Source organism: Aquarana catesbeiana, linkage group LG02 (assembly GCF_042186555.1).
Source record: "Aquarana catesbeiana isolate 2022-GZ linkage group LG02, ASM4218655v1, whole genome shotgun sequence".
In the NCBI taxonomy this organism is placed as follows: Eukaryota; Metazoa; Chordata; class Amphibia; order Anura; family Ranidae; genus Aquarana; species Aquarana catesbeiana.
The window spans coordinates 654,093,349-654,116,954 of record NC_133325.1 but is presented as its reverse complement, the minus strand read 5'-3'; the positions used below and the strand labels follow the sequence as shown (position 1 = coordinate 654,116,954).

Below are 23,606 nucleotides of genomic sequence, written 5' to 3'. Positions count from 1 at the left end.
GTAAGTTCTCTCAGCTGAAGACAAGCAAATCCTGGAATACAGTTCAAGTAAAGCTGGACTTCCCAATATTGTTCTCAAACAAGAGAAATAAGCATTTTTGCTTCTAGGGGGCACTGCAGGGGTCAAAATAGAAGGAACTCGCTGCTCCAGGTGAAGTAGAAATGCCTTATGGAACCTCCTAACGAGTGGGAGCCCTGGCCCGCCTCTGTGGGTATTTTTGAAATAAGAAGGAATGGCTGCACACCAGGGGGTTCCAAATGCAGTTTATTGAACACACCATGGTCACACCAGGTGACCCCAACACACATTCTCGGTAGATGCATTTCACACAGTACAATTGTGCTTAATCATTGCAAATGCAGGGGAAGGGCTCTAGTTTAGTTTGCTTGTGGGCTCAATCTTGTACAATTGGGTTAATGTTGGGGTACAGTAGATGTTTCTGTCCTCTCAGGCCTTATTTGTCAGACAAATTTACCCTCTTACCTGTCAGTTGAGTTTATCTTGTTTTTAACCTTTAGATTATTACTATTAATGTTCACTGCCATCGTAGGATATTTACCTATAGTCTGGTCAGTAAATTGTTTTTTCTTTTCCTCTTCTCAGTAAAAAGTCCATCTAGCGTTTGGAAACCTTTCCACAGTGCAATTTCTGCTGAGAGCAAAGATGAAATTTGCAAATATTGTGAGAAGAAATATTATTTTTCAAATGCTACAAGAATGACAAAACTCATCCTTGCATGGCAGAGTTGCCCTAAAGACTGGAATTAAATGATGAGGACCATAATGATAGGGCAAGTAGCGTTTCCCTCCAGAGTTCCCATTCCAGAAACACTGTTTCTGCTGCTTCTGGATCATCAAAAAGGGTTTCTTCACCAGCAGCATCTTCAAGTAAGGAAGTGGTGCAAACCACTGCTTCCCAAAAATACACAATTCCTTAATTTATAGAGAAAATAACACCTGAAAACCAGGAGAACATTCATCAAGCTCTTGCAACAGCAATATTTATTTTATTTTATTTATTTCAGGTACTTATATAGCGCCGTCAATTTACGCAGCGCTTTACATATACATTGTACATTCACATCAGTCCCTACCCTCAAGGAGCTTACAATCTAAGGTCCCTAACTCACATTCATAAACACTAGGGACAATTTAGACAGGATCCAATTAACCTACCAGCATGTCTTTGGAGTGTGGGAGGAAACCGGAGTACTTGGAGGAAACCCACGCAGGCACAGGGAGAACATGCAAACTCCAGGCAGGTAGTGTCGTGGTTGGGATTCGAACCAGCGACCCAATATATGCTTCTGGATCAGCATTGTCCATAACTGAAAATGGATATTGGCAGAAAGCTTTTACGTTATTATGGGGGGGGGGGTGTATTACCTGTTCTCCATGTATGGTTGAAATTTTCTTAAAGCGGAGTTCCGCCCGCCCCCTTTTAAAAATTAAAAGTCAGCAGTTGCACATACTGTAGCTGCTGATTTTTAACATTAGGACACTTACCTGTCCTGGAGTCCAGCGATGTCAGCACCACAGCGGCTGGTCGGGTACTGCCGCCGCTGCCATTGTGGGTAAGGGAGCCCGGCAGTGTAGCCTTTCAGCTCTCCCACTGGCCCGGCAGAAGGGGTGGGAGGAGGGGGGGCCAAGCTGCTGACGTAATTCGCTGAGGCCCGGTCTCCCGGAAGTGGGGACAGGGTATCAGTAAAAAACAGGTACCCCCCCCCCAAAAGGTGCCAAATGTGGCACCGGAGGGGGGGAGGAATCAGATAAGCACAAGTTCTATCTTTGGGTGGAACTCCACTTTAACATATACAGTCCTTGTTATGCTTTGTAAACAAAAATTACAAATTTTAAAAAGCAAGTTTAGTTTATTTACTGAATAAGCTGTACTTTTTCTTTAAAAGCATAATACTTTTCTATACGCTGTGTGTGGGTTTTTTTTTTTTTCCTTCTCATGATTTTAAAATTTTACTGAAGTTTGAAATCTAGTAAAATGATTTGAAGAGGTTAACATTCTGAGAGCCAAAATGAGTTTTTTACTTGTGTACGCACAAAAACGCATGCAGAAATGTGCAAAATAACAACAAGAAATTTTCCCCAGGAATATTTGATGTTTAAGAATCAGTACTGTGTGTAAGTCCCCTTTGAGGAGCTGAGCAAACACTTAGTGTGCATTAGGCCTAATTCTTTTAACAGATGTAGACCGTTGTTGGCTCTGAAAGGATTAAGCATTTACTTTGAAATAATGGAAGATATATTGGCTCTATAAAGTAAAAATGAATGTGAAACAAATTAGCCCAACTTTAGTTACATAAAATAAATAGGAATCGATGAGCTGTTATCCTGCATCACATTCAGCGAGGGTTGCTGCCAATAGTGAATGTGTTGAGGTATGCATCCAAGGCAGTGACATGACTCAGGTGTAGCACATTCCTGTCACTTCTGTTTATTTTGCCTTCTTTTAGGTACATTTTAACTGAGCATGTTGGTGTTCTTGTGCAGGCCTGCTTTACCGGCAGATGGGAGGGGGTGTGTATGTGTCTGACTCCATGCCAGAGGAGGAGGCATCAAGCCGCACAGACAGCTCAACCACCTGCTCCTCCCTCCACCTCCTCCCTTTTTTTTTTTTTCTTTTTTTTTTTCCTCTCTGTGCGATGGAGGGGCTGCAGTGAGCTGGCTCTGGGTGCAGAAGCAGAAGAGGCGACGCGATGGTTACACCGGCCCAGCCCTTGTGTGAGAGCTGCGGCCGGTCCCTGCGGCCCCTGTCAGCATGACTGAGCCCTCGCCGCGCTCTCACTGCTCCGTGCTCAGCTGCTTTGTGAGTCTCCTAAGCTTTAGGGAGCTGGGAGGGTGGGCTTCAACCTGGCAAAGGATCAGGGATGCTTTTTGTGCCTGGGGGAGGGGTTGCTAGGGTGGTGGAGACCTCTAACCTGTCAATGCAATAATCTGACTTTGGGGCGCAGAGGGCAGGCTGTCCATGCGTGCTTGTTTTTGTGAGATCACTATGGTGTCATTGTGGGAAATGGGAGCAGAAATGCTTTATCATGTCTATCTTTTCAAGTGACTGATATTTGGGTACTTGCATGCCGGGCTGCTGCTTTGTGTTGTACAGAGTGAGCAGTAGTGGAAAATCCTTGCTAACCACTCCCTTGCTGGGGATACCCTGCCTGTAGATGTGAACGATTGTTGTGTGTCGTGCAGATCTCTGTGCTTTGCTCTCCCTGGGATCCCCTGCTCCTAGCCTCGCAGTATTTGGCACATGTTAATGATCCTGGTTTGTCAGTCACAGGACACATTCATTATTCAGAGCACTGTAGGAATGGTTGTAGATGGGTGATGGACCGAAGGGTGTTTTTGGTTTTTAGGTAATTCTCTCGGCTGCTTCTCACGTATCCGTTCCCAGGGATATTGTGTTCTGCTTGTGCATGACTGAGCTGAAGAAAGTACGTATCGTTTTAATGGTGCAGAGGTCTTTACCTGGCTAGGCCCAATGACAGAGGGCTCTCTGTTTTCCAAGTACATCATCACTTGGCACAAGAGGTTATTTAGATGTAGGCAGGATGGAAATGACTGAGCTGCAAAGGGCACCATATAAGCTCTTCGATGTCTATTCTGTTATACTTCATCATAATGTACACATTTCTTATTTTCCTATAGCAACAGGGAGCCAAATTTTAGGCTAAAGTGAATTCTATTTTTTTTTTTTTTTAAAGCAGACTCCTATGAGTGGCTCAAAATCCAATTGGTGGTTTAAAGCAGGGGTCTCAAACTAGTGGCCCTCCAGCTGTTACAGAACTACAAGTCCCATCATGCCTCTGCCTGTGGGCGTCATGCTTGTAACTGTTAACCTTGCAATGCCTCGTGGGACTTTGTAGTTCTGCAACAGCTGGAGGGCGGCCAGTTTGAGGCCCCTAGTTTAAAGGGTTAATTTCACCATTAATAAACTATGCAGTCACTATTTATACACTAGCCGTTCTTAACTAGGGTTCCTCCAGAAGGTTGCCAGGGGTTCCTCACGCAATTGGCGATTCCTGCCCCTCAGATAAGTAACCACTGACACCAATGATCCTTTTTAGGGGAGGGGGGGATTTATTCCAGTGACCACGAATGTAAGGAGCATTCTTCCCAGTGACCATCATGCTACTGTACTGGGGGCTGTAGATAAAATGTATTATTCGCAGGGATTCTATGAGCCTGAAAAGTTTGGCTGGCTGCAGACAGGGCGATTTTTCTGCCCAACCCCCCCCCCCTTGAGTTTATTTATTTTTTTCCCCCTTATCAACACAGTGTTGATGGGCGAATCCCTCCCACGGAGCCATTGTTCCCCGCCGGGAGAACAAAGTGATTATTGCTAGCAGCTATAACAGCCACTAGCAATAATCGCATGTCAAATTCGGCAGGCTACCTGCCAACAGTCTATAGCCAGCTTTATTTGCAAGTTACCAAGTTAAAAAGGTTAAGAGAGGCTGTTATACACAATAGCATCACCCCAAGCTAATAAGATTTTAAACCTATATCTCTCTTCTGCTAACATACCTGTAGGCCAAATGCTTTTGCATGGCTCCGTCTGGTCTTCTTACTTGGACTAACCAGCCAGTAGGACCAGTGCTACAGGAGGAAGCGCCATCCTTTTCCAGAGGGTCACACATGTGCAGTGGACTTCTTTATCATCTCTTAGAAGGGATGGTGCTCCTGTAGGGCTAGTGGGTGCTCATCCTACCAAGACAGGATGGAGCCATGAAAAGCACTTTTTCCAACAGACTTCTGGGTGATTCTTTTGTGTATACAGTAGTTGTAAAAAAAATAAAGATTAAAAAAAAATCTTTTAAAAAGAACCAGCCAAGTCTGCAAAAATCCGTATCTTCAGTAATTGTAAATGCGTTGATATACCTCTACATTATTTAAATGTGCCTTATTTACCTGCTTTGCCAATTTCCCTACCTCGGGCTGATGAGACCTGCAGACCTGAAAAGAAAACTATCTAGGAGGTAAGCAATAAGAACTAAAATGCTTTTTACCTTCCTGCTAGCAAGTTTCTTCATACTGTGCCACGCATGCGCAGCTCAGTGTACCGTTTCGACATGCTTTGGGTGCTGGGATGAACTGACTTCTGTACACCTATGCAGGAGTTGCGTCATCCTGGGTCGGCCAGTCAAGATTTGTAAAAGATGCTGAACCCAGAAGAAGACAGGCAAAAATGTCAGCGAGGCAATCGAGGGAGAATGTGGATGTTGCATCGCTGGAGAGGTCGTTCTAGGAGTTACGTGCAGCAGATTTTTTGTTCCGCTTTAAGAGGAAACTGCCACAGATCTGTCTAATGCTGCTTTGGTTAAATGGGAAGCTAGAGAACCACACGTGTTTAAGCATGAGTTCAAGTGCATGCCAAGGCAAAAAAAAAACCGCATGCAGTACATGCAAGTACAGAAAAATATCTGATGTACCCGGAATAGACTCAGCTCCTAGGTCCTGTTGTGGGCTGACAACACACTGCATTTTTGTGGATTGAGTGGTGTCAGCCCTCCCAGTAATCTTTTGCTAAACTACTCAGACTTTCCCCGAATCTCTTTTACACACCCTAAAGGCTGTACTGTCAGGATAGGAGCTGGGGGGGGGGGGGCTAATTGGGCTCTGTGAGATAATACAGGGTGTTTACAAGTATAGGGCCACTCTTGGACCCTTTTCACACTGGGGTGTTTTTCTGGCGCTTTTGGGCTAAAAATAGTGCTGCAAAAAATAGTACTGCAGGACCACAAGTCCTTATTTTAAGATTTTTCTGGGAACTTATTTATCAATATGCCATTGTTATCAGATCCGGAAATAAATAACGGACTTTTGAAAATGCTGCTGAATAAACGGCATAACTGATAATCTTGAGCCCAATTTTTATATGCAGTTTGAACCCACAGTTTTCTAGTGGCTCATCTATTGTTCTATCTAATTAATAAAGATATTCTTTTTAAATGATGTAAAGAATTGTATGCATAGTGTATCTTGCTTTTATGATCCCATGCACACTGCAGCTGTTTATTGTGGGTTTTTTTTTTTTTGTCCTGCCCCTAAATGCCCATTTGTTAGCCTGTCTGTCCATACACACATAGGCCTGTACAGGCATTTAGAGGTGGTGGCGTTTAGCGGCCTTGGTAAGGCAGTGTGGATTCTATATACACAAGGGCTATACTGAAAATTAATGCAAAAGTGGGCATAACTTTTTTTTTTTTTTTACTAACTTGCATAGGATTTAAATTTCACATGTTGGTAGAGCAACGCTTCCTCTATACAAAGGTACTACTCAACATGGTCTCTATCACAATTGATGCATTTGTGACATCATTGAACCCAACTCTCGAATCTGCTTTGTAAAAATTCAGTTGTGCACTGTTGTCACTTTCACCTTGTTTGTGTCATCAAGTTGTCAGTGAAGACTGTCCTTCATTGGACCGAACAAGTGGAAGTTAAAGAGTGCTAAATCAGGGCTGGACAGTAAATGGGGGGCCACTGGCCAGCTGAATTTACCAATTCCCTGATCTGTTACCACAGATATGTGGTAGCGCATTGTGGTGGGAAATATGGATAGTCTTCAGATTCAGAAAAACTGTCCCAATGACTTTCTGTACAACACCCCCCCCCCCCCCCCCCACCCCCCTTACATCTTTAATGGATACAGTGGTGACCTAGGTGGTTGAAGAATGGAGACACCGCGCATGGCGAGGGTAACTGACACTTCCCATAAGTGTTGCTTGCTGAAGAATCTGGCAAGGGCTACAATGCTGGATGGTAAAGATAGAAGACATGGGCCACTGGAAAGAGGGGGTATGATTGCTCTTCTAGTCCAGGGAGCTTCTGATAGGATTTTATCAACTTGACTTCCAGAAGGTTTTACCCCCTTCATGACCAGAGAATTTATCTATTCAGCACTGTGCTACTTTAACTGCCAATTGCTTAGTCATGAAACGCTGTACACAATTGAAGAAAAATGTTATCTTTTTTTCACACAAATCGAGCTTTCTTGGTATTTGATCAACACTGGGGTTTTTATTATATAAATGAAAAAAGACCAAACATTTTGGGGGGGAAAAGGATCTTTTATAATTTGTTATAGAACATATCAAATAATCAAATTTCTTCATAAATTTAGGCCAAAATGTGTTCTGCTACATGTCTTTTCTAATAAGTGTATGTGAATTGGTTTGTGTGAAAGTCTAGCAATGTCTACAAACTCTGGTGTGTGTACTGCAGTTTGTGCAGCTTTGACGCTATTCCGGTAATGGCTGTGATCGGCGAGGGACTGTGTTAGGGTGGCGGGTAATCTGGCGCTAACAGACACTATCTGGGAGGGTCACTGACATCGCTAGTGACACTAATACAGTGATCAGTAAAATACTGTACACTAACACTGTACTAATGGCACTGCCTGGGAAGGAGTTAACTGTGTGTCTAACCATGTGTAACATGTGCTGCTTTTACTGTACTATGTGGTTGTTGGAGATGAAACTGCCAGGTCGCTGTGTTTTTTTTTTTTTTTTTTTGTAAACACCGAACTCTGTGTGATTGGACACAGCAGATCAGCTGATTCAGTCAAAATCATTGGCTGTAAATGGTTGCCAACTTCATGCTGTGTCCAATCAAACCTGGAAGAAGGCCGGTCACGTACATGTATGTGATCATGCCTGTACCTGCCACCCGCTCACAGAATATTTGCTGTGAGCGGTCAGCAGGTGGTTAATAGAGCGTCGCAGAATCCCCTTTAAGCTGGGTTCACACTGGTGCAAACACAGACAACGAATGTGATTCGCACCACAATGCTATGCAGACCACATGCAATGTCTGTGCGATGTGAATTCAGCCATACAAACTGGCTGAAATTGCATCGTATTCGCACTAAAATGGTGCAGGACCCTTTTTTTTCTGCACTGGATCGGATCGCATGGGTGTTCACACCCAGAAGGGAACCTGGTCCTCTCTGCTGCCCCCCGCCCTGTATGCTCTCCTGAAGCCTAGTGTTTACTTCAGCTTGAAAATGAACAGGAAGCTCTGTACAGAGCTATTCCTGTCCATTAATTCTGTGTAACTGTGGCTGTAGAGATGGAGGTTGAGGACTGTCCTCAATCTCCTTTCTCTGTCTCAAAATTAGAAATCAGGGGTCTGTTTAGACCCCTGATATTTCACCAACTCCTCTAACAGGGCTGATAAAAAAAAAAGTAAACTTTGTAAAGAATAATAAAAAATAAACTACTCACACCATCTACTGCCCTACTTGATAACGCCCACTGCTCTGATTTGACATGGTCAGTAAATTTTGGGTTGTCACTGAAACATGAATAGGGGGAAACATCTTCCAATGTGTACACTAGTTCTGGTGACAACCGGGATTTGCTTCTCATGTCTTGTTTTGGTTATACTTTCAGTTGTGTATTTGTATGAAATATTTTTTGGGGAAAAAAAATATATTGTTTAGTCATGTCACTTTTTAAGTAGTGGTCAGGGGAAGGTTTATAATATTGCAGTGCTAATTTAGTGTAGCAGAGGGAGGAATTTTATAAATCAAGCTTAATACTTGTAGTAAATCTGTCCCATTGCTCCTGTTTAGCATTGCCTGTGTGACAAATTTGATAAATATGCCCCGCTGAATGCTTTTCCTCTACTTTGCATATTGGAATGAACAAAAAATGCAGAAACAAATGCAATAATGTGTCAACATTGTGGTTTGGATATAACAGGGGCACATATATGCATTTTTAAATGCCCATCCTATGGTAGGGATCCTTAAAGTGGTTTTAAAATCAGAAGTTTTTTTTTTTAATCTTAATGTATTCTCTGTGCATTAAGATAAAAAAAACCTGTGTGCAGCAGCCCCCTATTACTAACCTGAGCCCCATCTCAAACCAGCAATGTTGCAAGAGTGTCTCAGCTGTCTGGGACTCTCCCTCATTGGCTGAGACACCAGCGGGTGCCATTGGCTTCCACTGCTGTCAATCAAAGTCAGTGAGACAATGAGAGAGGGGGCGGGGTCGAGCCACGGCTTGGTGTCTGGACTAACAGAGCAGCGGCTCAGCTTGGGAGCCCCATAGCCTGCTGCTTGCTGTGAGGGCACTCTGCAAGAGGTAGGGGCCAGGAGCACCGGACCCGAGAAGAGGAGGATCCAGGAGTGCCTGCGAGGGACCCGAAAAGAGGAGGATCGGAGCTGATCTGTGCAAAACCATTGCACAGAGCAGGTAAGTATAACGTATGTTATTTGAAGTCTTGTGGTTGTGTGGGGTTGTGTTTTTTTTTTTTTTTTTTTTTTTATATCTTTTTAACAAAGTGTTATCCATAACTTTTTTGGGGGTACGGGAACCAAGTGATGGGGGATTATGGAACCTGATCTCTGTATAATAAAAAAAAAAAAAAAAAAGATTTGAAACAGGGATCACTGCAATATGAAAACTGAATAAATACAGCAAACAAAATGTCACTAGTTGTAGCAAGTTTGTGTTTTTGCGGTTTTATTTACAGTAAGCCCCTGTTCACACATTTACAGTAAGCCCCTGTTATTGGGACTGGTGGTATTGGTCGATGACCAATGAAGGGGATATGAGGACATCTTGGGAGGTTTGTAATCCTTGTTTAAGATCTATGGTTAGTTAAGTGAATACATACGGTCCACTATGGTACTGCATCCCTCCCCTCCTTCCTTTTTTTTTTTTTTTATTTTTTTTTTATTTTCTTTTTCTGCTGTCCCCCGGGTTACACCATGTATCCATTCTCTCTTTTTTTTTTTTGTCTGTCCGTAAACCTGGAATAAATCAGCTGGATAGCCGGAGGTGTCCTCTTCTTGTCTGGCATGCTAGGACTTGTAGTTTTACATCAGCTGGATAGCCGAGGCTATCCTCTTATTGCCTGGGATCAAGTCAGTGGTCCTATACTTTTTGGGTACATTGAAGTAACATATACTGTAAACCAACATATATTGAAGTAACCCAAAACTTTTGTGCATCAAGCAAACTTTTTTTATTTTGTGTTTGGTTTTTCTGCAGGGTGAAGAGCCTCCCAGCCTGGAATACATACAAGCCAAGGATCTGTTCCCACCCAGGGAACTGGTGAAGGAGGAGGATAAGTTGCAGGTACAGCTCTGATATTTCTGGAATGTAATGGCATAGCCGGATCATCTTGCTCATTTAGTATCTAGTTTATTATATCCATCAGCCACTGGTTGGCGCATAATTTCTAGTGGTCACCACAACACACTAAATCACGGCTCATAAAAGGGGTGCCAGTTATACACAGTTTATTAATCATTGCTGGTGATTTGTTCCTGATATCTGTCAGTAAGTAGAAGGTTTTTGGTTCATAAAGTCCATGCCAAGATGTTCCCCACATACATCAATCATTTTCATGAAAGAAGCAAACAATGTGGAAGTAATACACTCCATGTTAGGAGCCTGTAAGGTGGTCTGGGTGTGCTGAAATGTACTAGCAGCTGACTGATTTGGTTTTATTTTTGTTGTTGTTGAAATTTCATCTTTTAACATAATACTTAGTGCGTTTGTTACCCCAACACTTCATATTCCTGTGCCTGCTGTACCATGTACTTGTATGAAAAAGTATCCTGTCTCTTTGTATTGCTTCCTTTATGTGAAATCCTTGGTGTTCCTCCCAGCCCCTCTGCTTTCCTATTAAAAACTGACCACACTAAGCAGGAGAAAGCATCGTGGTCAGTTCTCTAGCTATGCTGGAAACTCGGTGTATTTAATTCTCTAGCTATGCTGGGAACACAGTGTGCACTCCTCTAATGATCAGACTTCTCCTGACATGCCCCTGCTGCACAGCCATTCACTGGAAAGCTCAGAGTGCTGCTGCTTCTCCCCCCCCCCCCCAGCTTTTATGCAGCTGAGAACAGAGGGAATGTGATTACTTCTAAAAAAAAGGGGGGGATTTATATTGTATTTTTATATGTTTACAATCGCTTTAAACTTATTCTAAAGATAACAAGAAAAATAAATAGCCCATTAAAAGAAAAAAGCAATTTGCTGAAATATTCACTTTTTAATCAAAAGCTCTCCCCATAGTAATTCTTTTTTGATGTCCTGTGTTTGACGTCAAGCATCATTCTGCCCACTTCTCTGTGCCCAAGTTGTCCTGGACTTGCCCCCAGCCAATGACAGGACAGTGAAAGGAGAAGCAGCACTGTGATCAGCTCATCTCTTTGCCACCCTCCTTTCTTTTTCTATCGGCATGTTTCTTGTCGGAGCATGGACTGATTGGCTTCTTCTTTGGAGATAAAATCCATGGATTTTCCCATCATTGGCTCCTTGTTTTAAGATGAAATCTTTGGACTTTCCTTTCAAGATGTGTCTAAGACTTTGTCTAGTGTGGACAGGTTAGCTCAACACTGATCCAGAGGTAACTCTTGTCTTGCCTGCATTTAGTCTATTTTATTATGAGTAAGGCCTCATTCACACAGGCACACTTGAGCGTATGTCTGTGTGAGGGCTGTGTTTGGCACACAAGGTGATGCATATGTGTTATGTGCAAGCAGTGAGCCATGTGGATGCAGGAGCATGGTCCCAAACACTGTGCGTTTGGGCCATCTTGAGTTTTTTCTGACCATGCTGCTTGGAAACTATGGGACATATTTAAATTGGGCCAAGTGCATCTGGTCCCCTGCAGAGTTGCTCAATATTTTGTAATGATGGTTCTCAGATAAACATGGAAGTTCAGTTTAATGAAATTGGAACCTAGTATGTCATATTTGGTCCTCTACTTTGGATTGAAATTAGAATTTTTATGAGCCCAACTCCAACCAACACCATTTAATTTTGCATGGTTACTGGCAAGTTGAATTGCTGCTGGCTTCCTAATAATTCATAGGGGTTAGAGGTAGCTAGGGTTGTCCCGATACCGATACTAGTATTGGTATCGGCACCGATACCGAGCATTTGCCCAAGTACTTGTACTCGGGCAAATGCTCCCGATGTTTCCCCCGATACCTGGAAGACAGCTGTGATCAGCGCGTGTGGGATTCTCCCCCAGCGGCTTTCAGCGGCTTTAGTGACATACAGCGGTGATCGCTCACCGCTGACTGTCACTGCATCCTCCTCCATGCCCCCTCCGTTCCTCTGTCCCCTTCCGTTCCTCTCTCCTTTTCTGTCCCCCTCCGCTGTCCCCCTCTGTTCCTCTCTCCTTCCCTGTGTCTCTCCGCTGTCCCCTCCGTTCTGCTGTATCTCTCCGCTGTCCCCTCCGTTCCTCTCTCCTTCCCTGTGTCTCTCCGCTGTCCCCTCTGTTCCTCTCTCCTTTTCTGTCCCCCTCCGCTGTCCCCTCCGTTCTGCTTTGTCTCTCCGCTGTCCCCTCCGTTCCTCTCTCCTTTTCTGTCCCCCTCCGCTGTCCCCTCCGTTCTGCTGTGTCTCTCCGCTGTCCCCCACCGTTCCTCTCTCCTTCCCTGTGCCTCTCCGCTGTCCCCTCCGTTCCCCTCTCCTTCTCTGTCCCCTCCGTTCTGCTGTCTCTCTCCGCTGTGTGAATGGACAGAGTCAGCTGACTCTGTCCATTCACATAACTGAAACATTGTAATCTCCTGTGATTACGATGTGTCCGTTTATGAATGGAGAGGAGCCGCTGTCTTCTCTCCATTCATTCTCAGTGCAGCTGAGGCTGCAGGGAAAGGGACTGGGGAATCTCTATCCTCTGTCTCTTTCTCTGTCTCAAGGGGGAGATATCAGAGGTCTGTTAAGACCCCTGATATCTCACCAAAGCCCCCCAACAGGGCTGATTAAAAAAAAAAACAAAAAAAAAACCATATAAAGAATAAAAAAAAATATTATTGTAAAAAAAAACAAAAAACAAAAACACACACACATACACCGTTCACTCCCCCCCCCCCCCCCAAAAAAAGAAAACACTGTTAAAAAAAAAACCAAAAAAAAAACCCACTCTAACGTGACATTAAAAAAAAGTATCGGTAATCGGCATCGGCGAGTACTTGAAAAAAAGTATCGGTACTTGTACTCGGTCCTAAAAAAGTGGGACAACCCTAGAGGTAGCCTACCAAAATAACTAGTTCTTTCTACCTGACAGCCATTACTGAGAAAAACAGAGATGGCATTCTCCTCTCATGGATTTTCCAGGCTATAAAATACAGAAGTGACTTCAAAGGCCAGAACAGAGGAAAGTGTTATGCTGGCCCTTAGAAGGCAACATTTTTAGCAAATCTCAGTGAGGATATCCAGCCAATGTATTCTCCAAGAAAGATATCTCTGTTTGAGAAGCCTTGGCTAAACAGCTGAGTCGGCCCACATGTAACTGTAGGCCGAGAAGTCCTTTTGGACTTTGATAGATTCATAAGTGAAATATTGTAGCTTTATTTTGGTAATGAAGGTTTAAATGGACACTTTGCTAATTTCTATCAGCCTCTGTCAATATCCATTTCTATTTAATAAAGGCTAAGTTCACGTTTAGTTAAATAAATAAATGCACATGATCTTGCAGGTAAAAAATGTGCAGGTCTTTTTTTTTTTTTTTTAAACTGGAGCCTGCAAAGCATTGCACCTACTGTCTGTGCTTAGCGGGTGTAATGTCAGGCTCCTGCAGACAGTACAGCTCTCTGGGATACCGTATATATAGCTTTTAAGTGCAGCTCAACGAAATGGAGACCCTAATAACAAGGCCATGAGGGGAGTCAGGTGATAAAGTATGGCCCAAGATCAAGTAACTGTGACGTTATTGTGTAGAGAAGCCGTTTGGACCCATTTATTGAACACCATAGTTCCTGCAGGGCCCAATATGGCTCAGTTATTTTTATTATTATTTTATGTTCAGAGTGGGGCGACCTGTCAGGTGACTTAGCCACTTGACAAGTCGCAATACATTCAGTGCAATGGAACCGTTCTAATCGGAGCGACTCAAGTCAATCCGACTTAGAAAAAGGTTCCTGTACTACTTGGGGGCAACTTTGGAGTAGTTTGCAAGCCTTGCTGAAGTCGCGCTGTGCGGGGCGGCTTCAGAGTTGAGCGACTTTGAAGCCGCCCCAGTGTGAACCGGCACTTAGATTAGGAGGTGTTATTCTTTGTGCTGAAATGCTTTTATGAGCTTGCCACCTGCTCTTTTACTTCATGGTAAAGATTTCTTTTATTTGGTACACATTTAGATTTGCTTTGTTTGTGTCTTCTGTCTGAACTATTTTGTAGGAGCATCTCCCTTCCTTCTATGCTATGGGCTACATTTGTCCCCTTGTATGTATTTGGTTTCTTGTTCATTATTTCTAGTTTTTCTTTCCCTCTGTTTAGTTAATGTATTCTCTCATAGTTTGCAGGGCTCATTTGGTCAAGTTCCTAACCTCTTCTAAAGCGTTCAGGTTACATGGAAAATGTTTGAGGCTTTCTGTTATTTTGTGCTAGTCGCATTTTGTTCCTCCTCAATATTCTTTCGATCAGTAACCCCTTCTGGGCTGTAAGTGGCTGGATGTGTGCCATGTTTTGGACTGCTTTGGGTGGGACCAACCATGCTCTTGGGCTGCCCACACTCAGATTTGATGATGATGATGATGATGGGGTGTGTGTGTGTGTGTGTTTGCCATGTGACTGGAATTGCATCTAGCTGTCAAAACTATTGGCGCAGAAGTTCTACTGAAGCTCCTATGTTTGGATTTTGCTGATCTGCATGGATGTGAAACCTTTTGTTACCATGGGTTTTGATACTCTGCCCTTGTGTACCTTGCAACTTTAGGCTCGGTTCCCACTAGCTGACGCCAAAGTCACTTGACTTTTATATGACTTTGTGACTTTTACACCCTCGGCACTGAAGCCGTATCAGTCGCATCAAAGTAGTGCAGGAACCTTTTCTGAAGTTGCAGCGACTTCAGTAGTGTCAATCGGAATTGCTCTCAAAGAGATACATGGCATTTCGCATGTCCTACGACTTTAGCTCTCAAGTTGGATCCTAAGTCGTAGGGGTGTAAACCCAGCCTAAGAAGGCTTAGTTTAGTCAATGTATGTAAGCATTTATTTGGCAAGTTGTTTGTTTTGTTGCCAGTTTGCTACATTTTATATGGGCTTGGTTTTGTAGGTATTTGCACGAATTAAGAGACTCTTAAGTCCTCTCTTTAAAAATTAAAGTCTTATGAAGACAGCACTAGATCCCTGTACAGGTGAGTGTTTATAAAGCCAGCACCTACAGTTTTTGTAGCTGCTGACTTTTAATAAATGCTCACCTGTCCAGAGATCTAGTGCAGTCCTCACCCAAACTGGTTTCTTCACTGGCCTTCAGGTCCCCGGTGCTGTCACATTAACTAGGGGCAGCCGGCTTTGACTCCTCTGGGCTTCGCAGCCGGCTGGCCACTGTGCCCTGAGAGTGGTCCCTCAGTTTTCTGGGATCTGTGACATGTTTCAGAAGGCTGCGGGCAGGGAGGGGAACCTCTGCCTGGATTACCTTTTGGGAGCAGGGTACCAGTCAAAAGCAAGTCGTCCCCCCCCCCCCCCCAAAGAAAAATTAAAGTTAAAGGGGGGGGAGAGCAGAACTTACCCCTTTTGGTTAAAATTCTGCTTTAAGGAGTACTGGATTTTGTTAGAATTGTCACCATTGCCTTTTGGAGCAGCTAATGTAGAGCTCTGAAAGAGCTCTGAACCATTGCTGTATCCTTATGGCTTATAAAGAAACCTAAGTAGGAGCGGATGATGTGCTGGTAATATACACTCTAGGCCATATGTTCTGAATAAACTAGTTAGCTGTTTTACATTTTCATGAAATATTCTCCATAACTACAGACTGGACATCTGGCTCCCCAGGAAATAGATCTATACGATGTGTTCTATTATGATCTGATACAGACTTTTTTCTCTTTTTAGACATGTACTGATTGTACCCAAATTCATTCCAGTAGTAACTATGGGGTTTTTTTTACAGGCAGAGAAAAAAAAGCTCAAACACCTGAAGAAGCAGCTTTTTTTTCGCTGCGGTGTGCATGCGGGCTAAATAACCGTTAACACTTTATCTTCAATTTTCTGTATTTTATACTTGACATTCTCTGTTCGACATCTCTTTACAAAGGAGGAGTTCTCAAATATTCCATGTAATTTTGTATGTTTTACTTGCCTCTCTAGCATCCTGTTCAAGATATAGCACTATAAATCTCGATCTTCCCTTGTACAGTGCCTTGAAAAAGTATTCACACCCCTTGAAATGTTCCACATTTTGTCCATGTTACAACCAAAAATGTAAATGTATTTTATTGGGATTTAATGTGATGGACCAACACAAAGTGGCACATAATTGTGAAGTGGAAGGAAAATTATACGTGGTTTTTCAAACTTCTTACAAATAAATATCATCTGAAAAGTGTGGCGTGCATTTGTAATCAGCCCTCTTTTACTTTGATACCCCTAACTAGAATCTAGTGGAACCAATTGCCTTCAGAAGTCACCTAATTAGTAAATAGAGTCCACCTGTGTGTAATTTTAATGTCAGTAGAAATACAGCTGTTCTCTGATGCCCTCAGAGGTTTGTTAGAGAACCTAGGGAAAGAGTATGGCACAACTGCAAACCCGAGGAATGAGGGTATGGGTGTGGCGCTATTTAAGTGGGATGAGTGATAATAGTGGTTCAAAGAAAAATAAAAATCTCTACCATAATGTGAAAAAATAGAAGCGGAATCAAACAAAGTCACGTCAACTTGTGACTAATCCGACCATATATGAGATGGTTAAGGTGCTTTTATGATTCACAAACGTATTAAATCACCTGCAAACCTACCAAGACATGGTTGTTCACTTAAACAGGCCGGGCAAGGAGAGCATTAATCAGAGAAGCAGCCAAAGCGGCTCATGGTAACTCTGGAGGATCTGCAGAGATCCACAGCTTAGGTGGGAGAATCTGTCCACAGGACAACTATTAGTCGTGCAAGCCACAAATTTGGCCTTTATGGAAGAGTGGCACGAAGAAAGCCATTGCTAAAAGAAAGCCATAAGATGTCCTGTTTGCAGTTTGCGAGAAGCCATGTGGGGGACACAGCAAATATGTGGTAGAAGATGTTCTGGTCATATGAGACCAAAATTGAACTTTTTGGCCTAAAAGCAAAACGCTATGTGTGGCGGAAAACTAACTCTGCACATCACCCTAAACACAACTTCCCCACCGTGAAACATGGTGGTGACAGCATCATGTTGTGGGGATGCTTTTCTTCAGCAGGGACAGGGAAGCTGGTCAGAGTTGATGGGATGATGGATGGCACCAAATGCAGGGCAATCTTAGAAGAAAATCTGGGGAACAAATTCTCCCACTGATGCCAATGATGTAATTGTTTTACTCCCACTGACCACAACGCCTATGGCATTGTTTACTCCCACCAATGCCACTGCATTTTTTGCTCCCACTGGCTACAGTCTGGCCCCCCTAAAGTTTGAAGGGCAGTAAACTGGCCCTTTTTTTCAAAAGTTTGGAGACCCCTGGTTTAGATCAAAGCATGTTCATGTGTTAGAATGGCCCAATCAAAGTCCAGACCTAAATCCATTTGAGAATCTGTGGCAAGACTTGAAAATTGCTGTTCACAGACGCTCTCATCTAATCTGACAGAGCTGCCTTGCACTATTTTGCAAAGAATGGGCAAAAATCTCATTCTCTTAGATGTGCAAAGCAAATTCAGCGAAAGGTGGTTCTACAGGGGGGCTAAATACAAATGCACATCACACCTTTATTTGAAAAAAAAACCTGAAAACCATTTTCCTTCCACTTTACAATTATGTGCCACTTTGTGTTGGTCTATCAAAATAAATCCCAATAAAATAAATTTTTTTGGTTGTAACATGACAAAATGTGGAAAATTTCAAGGGGTATGAATACTTTTTCAAGGCACTGTACTCTAGCTGTGCTCATGCTTCAGGTCCCTGTGCACTTATTTTAATTAAAAGCCATAGAGAGATGCTGACTAATCAAAGTACTGCAAAGTGGCGCAAAGGCCAGAAGCATGATGGACAGAACGCATGAACAGGAAGAGCTAGGTTTAATGGGCCATATCTCATGACCGATTCTATGGAGATAAGTGTAATTAAGATGTTTTATTTGCCTTCACCAGAGCTGCTTCCTGACGTTGTTTAAGGGATAACTGTACTTTTGGTTCAAGGGTCACACCCCTGAATACAGCCCACCTGGCCCATTACTTAACACTGTCCTCGATCAGCGATCTTCACTTTGTGACCCTGTTAATGATGGCCTTCAGTGGTCCCGTAGAGTAAGCGCTCTCCATATTAAAAAAACTGTTTTGGAACAAAGGCTGTGTGGTTCTGAAGGGACGCACAGGGAAGATCATTAGAATGTGGACAAAGGTAAGCATTGGTTTAAGTGGTTGGCATTGAGGACTTGCCTTATGCCAGGTACACATGGGTTGAATATCGCCCGAATTCTGCTGTTACAGTAGAAACCAGCCAGCTTTCGGCCCGTGTATACAACTGCCTAGCCGACAGAAGCCAATCGAACGACTAGCTTCTGACGAATGAGCATGCTTGAAAATTGGCAGCCAACTGGCATCCGATCAGAGCTTGTAGCCAATGGCTGTGAGCGCTGACCGGAAAGATCTGACGGGGAGGGTGGTCCCCCTGTCTGAACACAATAGCACAGTGGAGAGATCGCTGTACTAACATTGCTTGTGTTAGTACAGCGATCTGTCAGGTTTTTTTTTTTATTTCATTTAACCTGCTGGGTTGAACGAAAAAAAAATGTAGTGTGTGCCAGGCTTTAGGGAAAAACCTGTATCATAAGTACACTTGTCTTTTTAAATGTACTATTGTAGGCGAATACGGAAACTGAATCGATAACCACAACCAGAATCAATAACCTGTGAGGTTCGACTTGGTAGAATCTCAGAGCAAAAATGGCACTAAAGACCTGTGTTGTACAGAACATGGCATGTGTTACTATTGCTGCTGCCATGGCTGCATTGTGTTTTTTATAAGGCCTCGTATATTTGCGTTATCCGCCGTTTTGACAGCTGTTTATGGGAGGACACATTTAAGAGTTTTATGTTTTGAAGTTTAATGTTTCTAATGTACACGAGTGCTTCTAACCCATGCCCAGCCAAGAGTATATTTTTGATCTTGGCCAATTCTTATTAATTATTCATCGAACCCCAGTGTATTCTGCTGTGCTTGTACATTTGTGAAGTAATTGCCAACTATGCTTTATTATGGCTGGTTAGTTTGCATTGTCCTAAACCAAGAGAAATGTGTGAAATATAAAGCCTTGCAAAACATTCTGATTGGATGATACCCATTGGTGGTTTTGTATCTAGGTGAGAGTATTAAAGTGATTGTAAACGATCACCTTGTAAAACAACCCATTCAGTTTAACCCTTTCATGGCTAAACCTAGTTCTGACCTTTTTGTTGCTTACAAGTTAAAATGCATATTTTTTGCTAGAAAATTACTTAGAACCCCCAAACATTATATATATTTTTTTTAGCAAAGACCCTAGAGAATAAAGTGGCGATCGTTGCAATATTTTATGTCACACGGTCTGGCTGTGCAGCGAGGGTGTGTCAGAACTCTGATCATTGGAGGAGAGAACATTGGAGTTCCCAACATAGCTAGAGAACTGACCAGCGTGCTCCCCTGCTTAGTATGGTCAGTTTTTAATAGGAAAGCAGGGGGACTAGCAGGGATTTCACCTTTTAAAGGAAGCAATACAAAGAACAGGAGACTTTCTCATACAAGTACACGGTACAGCAGACACATATCAGGAATATGAAATGTTGGGGTAACAAACGCTTTAAGTTGGCCATACATTATATAATTTATTATTCAATTTCCTTTAGATTTACCTTCCGCTATGTAGTGCAAGAGTCTGCCTGATTGGATACAAATTGAATTAGTTTTGACTTCATTTTGTATGGTTTTGGTAAATCTAAAGCAAAATTGTATAAAGTATGGCCAGCCTAAGACACAAAGCAGGAACCTTTCCTTTCAATGTAAGTGACAGAGGTTCATATTAAATACTGCTATATTATTTTCCATTAAAGGGGTTGTAAAGGTGTTTTTTTTTTTTTTTAAAAATAACAAACATGTCATACTTACCTTCACTGTGCAGCTCGTTCTGCACAGAGTGGCCCCGAACCTGGTCTTCTGGGGTCCCTCGGCGGCTGTCTCAGCTCCTCCCCGCAAGCATTTACCACCTTCATGCGAGCTCTCTCGCACGGTGGTGAGTGCTTGCGGGCGCGCTCCCGTGATACAGCCGGCGGCTATAGCCGCTCGCTGTATCACTCGGCCCCGCCCCCCGGCGCGCCGCGTCATCGGATGTGATTGACAGCAGCGCGAGCCAATGGCTGCGCTGCTTTCAATCCATCCACTGCAGCCAATCAGCGGCCAGGGTGAGCGGAGGAACAGATGTCGGGAACGCGAAGCTGACTTTCGAGGCGTCAGGTAAGTAAAACGGGGGGGCTGGGGGCGGCGGTTCTGTCAGAAGTTTTTTCACCTTAATGCATAGAATGCATTAAGGTGAAAAAACTTTTACCTTTACAACCCCTTTAAGAAATGTGGTTTCTTAAAGGGATGCTAACAGTATGAATACACCTCTCTTATGGGTAAGGGCCGGCAGGTGCAGAAAATATAAAAAATGATTTTGTTTCTAGTTTTTCTTGACCACTTCAGCTACATTTTGCAAAAGTCAATATAAAGGGACTAAAAGTTGATTGGCAACAATTTGCAGAATTCTAGCCGACCATTTGGGCCTGTTCTCATTTGATTAAAATGGCTAAAGCAGCCTTCCTCTTTGCCTTTATGTAACTTTGTACATTGCCAGCGGCAAGATTATTAGGTTTTGAGCCCAGTAAATGTCAGATGAGATGGAAGGGCTTTGGAAATAGTGAGCAATGTGCACCTATGAGTGATGGACATAATGTTAAAGAAGATTTCCACTTGGCAAACATCTAGCAATCAAGAACATATATTTTTTTTATTTTCTGTATAGAAAATGTGACTAACTGACCTGCTGAGAAGAAAATACGGTCTTGCTTCTTACATTTTTGAATAAGAGGTTACTTTTCACTTCCTGATAAAACTCCCTGCTAGTAGGTATATTGGTCACCATTGACACCTGAGCCTTTTGTAGTGTTTCTCTACGCCTGACTACACAACGCGCAGAATCCCATAGAATAGAATTGTGCTTGGTTGCATGTACACTCAAAAAACTACATGAACTGTGTTGTGTTTTTTTGCATAATGAGGTGTTTTTTCCCCATAGACTACAGTGGGATCACCTGTAAATGCGACTCGTGCATTTTTTTGCACGTCTTTTTTTCTGCATGTAGAACTGCTATCCTCCCCTTGCTCAGACGAAGAAATGAATGCCTGAAGTGTGATACATGTGCAAAAATGCCTGCACAAAGCTTGTAAGACACTTCAAGTTCACCAGAAATATCAACTTCTGCTCAGGTGTGAATGTAGGCTTATGTTTTCACCCAGTTTTATCTGCAGGAAGATTAAAGGGGTTGTAAACCCTCATGGTTTTTCACCTTAATGCAAGGTGAAAAACCTTCTGTATTGCTTCAGCCCCAGTGCCCCCGTTTTACTCACCTGAACCCGATCTTTCTCTGGCCGGGAATGAGCACACCAGCTCAAGCTGGTGTCTTGTGTCTTGTGTCTTGATTGGCTAGATTAATAGCAGCACAGCCACTGGCTCCCACTGCTGTCAATCAAATCCAATGACGCGGGGGACGGGGCCAAGTCCTGCATTCTGTGCGAATGGACACAGACGCAGGACTCGGGAGCGCTCCCGAACGGGTGTCCACCTTAGGAAGAGCCTTCTCCAACGTGGGCACTCGATGCGGGGAGGAACCACCAGTGCCGCTGCAGGACCCCAGAAGAGGAGGACCAGGGCCACTCTGGGCAAAACTAAGACCCCTTTCACACTGAGGGGCTTTTCAGGTGCTTTCACGCTAAAAAAAAGTGCCTGAAAAGCTCACGAAAACCTATTTCTATTAAAATCAATGAATGTTTTTACACTGGGGCAGTGGGCTGGCAGGGCGGTGAAAAAACACTGCTCTCCATTTAAATTAAATTCAAAAGCGCCTGAAAAGCTCTTCAAAAGCACTCAAATGTTTTACTGGCAGTTTAGCGCCTCAGTGTGAAAGGGGCCTTACTGCACAGTGGAGGTAAGTATGACATGTTTGTTTAAAAAAAAAGCACAAAAAAACGAGGGTTTACAACCCATTTTAGAGTGGATATAAACCCTCACAAATACCCAGTGAAGTGAACAGCCTCAGATGGTACACAGAGATAAAACAAATCTCCCTACATAAGTTTTACATGTATATCTGCTGTCTTCTGCTTTATATACTGTTTAGAAAATGTATGTCCTGTTAGAATTTTCCCTTCCTGTTCAAGCAGGGGGAGGGGAGTCTTGCCATATACTGTGAGACAGCTGATTGGAGGAAAGGCACACACCCCCTCTCCTCATAGGCAGAGACTTGCAGAGCTGTCCTGTGAATTGATCAGCTGTCTAATCTCTTTATATCACATGTGTCAGAACTTGTCAGAAGTTCTCATGCTGATAACAGAAGAATGGCACAGGGGAAAGTCACAGGACTTAGGGCTTTGAAGAGAGATAAGAAAACACTGCAGATGTTTTTCAGCTCCATGTGCCCAGCTCCATGTTCCATGTGCTCAGCTCAAATTTCATGAATCGGGTTTACATCCACTTTAAGATTACAACTAAATGCTTGCTGGCAAGGCAGATAAGACACTGCAGAATTGAAAAATGTTAGTGTATGCAAACCCTAACAACAAACCTCTATTTACTATCTTTTGGTCTGGTAAAAATACCACTGAAAGCATTTTGTCACATCTGTTCTGTTCATAAGTGCAACAAATACCTATTGCTCATGGCAGAAATTCAGAGCTGTCCTTTGTATTGTACAGAATTCTTCAGGAGAATAATTAGTTCTAGTTCTTATCTTGAAACTGCAGAAAGATTGTCTGTGTTGTAGAGAATAGAATAGGGATGGTTTAAGTAGTCTAGTGAAAAAACATTGGGCAGGGCTGACACCACTGATTCCAAAAAAATGTTGTGTGTTGTCAGCCCACAACAGGACATAGAGACAGATTTCTGATAGCTTTGGGGTAGATTTAAACATGTCTAAATCTACCTTTGCTCTGATTCACATTTGGAACACACTTTAGAGGCTGCTGACAGGCGATGAGAAAACCATACCTCCTCACTGCTCGTGTTAATCCCGTTTTTGCCAACAAAGTGCCACAACCGTGTGCATTGGGGCATTTGCACGAATGTGCCGTGTTCGGCGGGCTTGCCTACGTGTTTGACGGGCTCGCTACATGTTCAGTACACTTTACTGCAGGCACAAAGCATTGCAACTATGGCATGTAAATGCCCCCATCCTCTACCTTTTGGTGGCTCAAGTGCGCATTTTTGCCAGCTTCCAATTGCAAATCTAAATGAAGACTAAAAGGTCAATTTCTGTACTTGTTGGGTCTTTAAAAGATAAAACACAAGGAAATATGCATTATTTGCAGAGATGTAATGAAAATGTTGCAGTGGAGTAGCAGCTTGGCTCCGGAGCCAGAAGATAGCGGCGTCAGGGTTGGCAACTGCCAGTAAATTCACGGTCAGTTTGTAAAATCCGTTATTTTAACATCT

At 43.1% G+C, this 23,606-nt stretch overlaps 1 protein-coding gene across 3 annotated transcripts in view; it reads left to right on the top strand.

The window, feature by feature from the left end:
* The window catches only part of MTMR4 (myotubularin related protein 4), a 151,555-nt gene that overhangs the window by 45,756 nt on the left and 82,193 nt on the right, over positions 1-23,606 (top strand). For 2 of the 3 annotated variants that reach the window (XM_073616546.1, XM_073616544.1), the window contains one exon: positions 10,016-10,102. In XM_073616546.1, the coding sequence (XP_073472647.1) occupies positions 10,016-10,102 (87 nt within the window). Of the gene's footprint in view, positions 1-2,619; positions 2,821-10,015; positions 10,103-23,606 lie in introns of those variants that run through there. The other variant, XM_073616545.1, reaches the window with a different exon arrangement.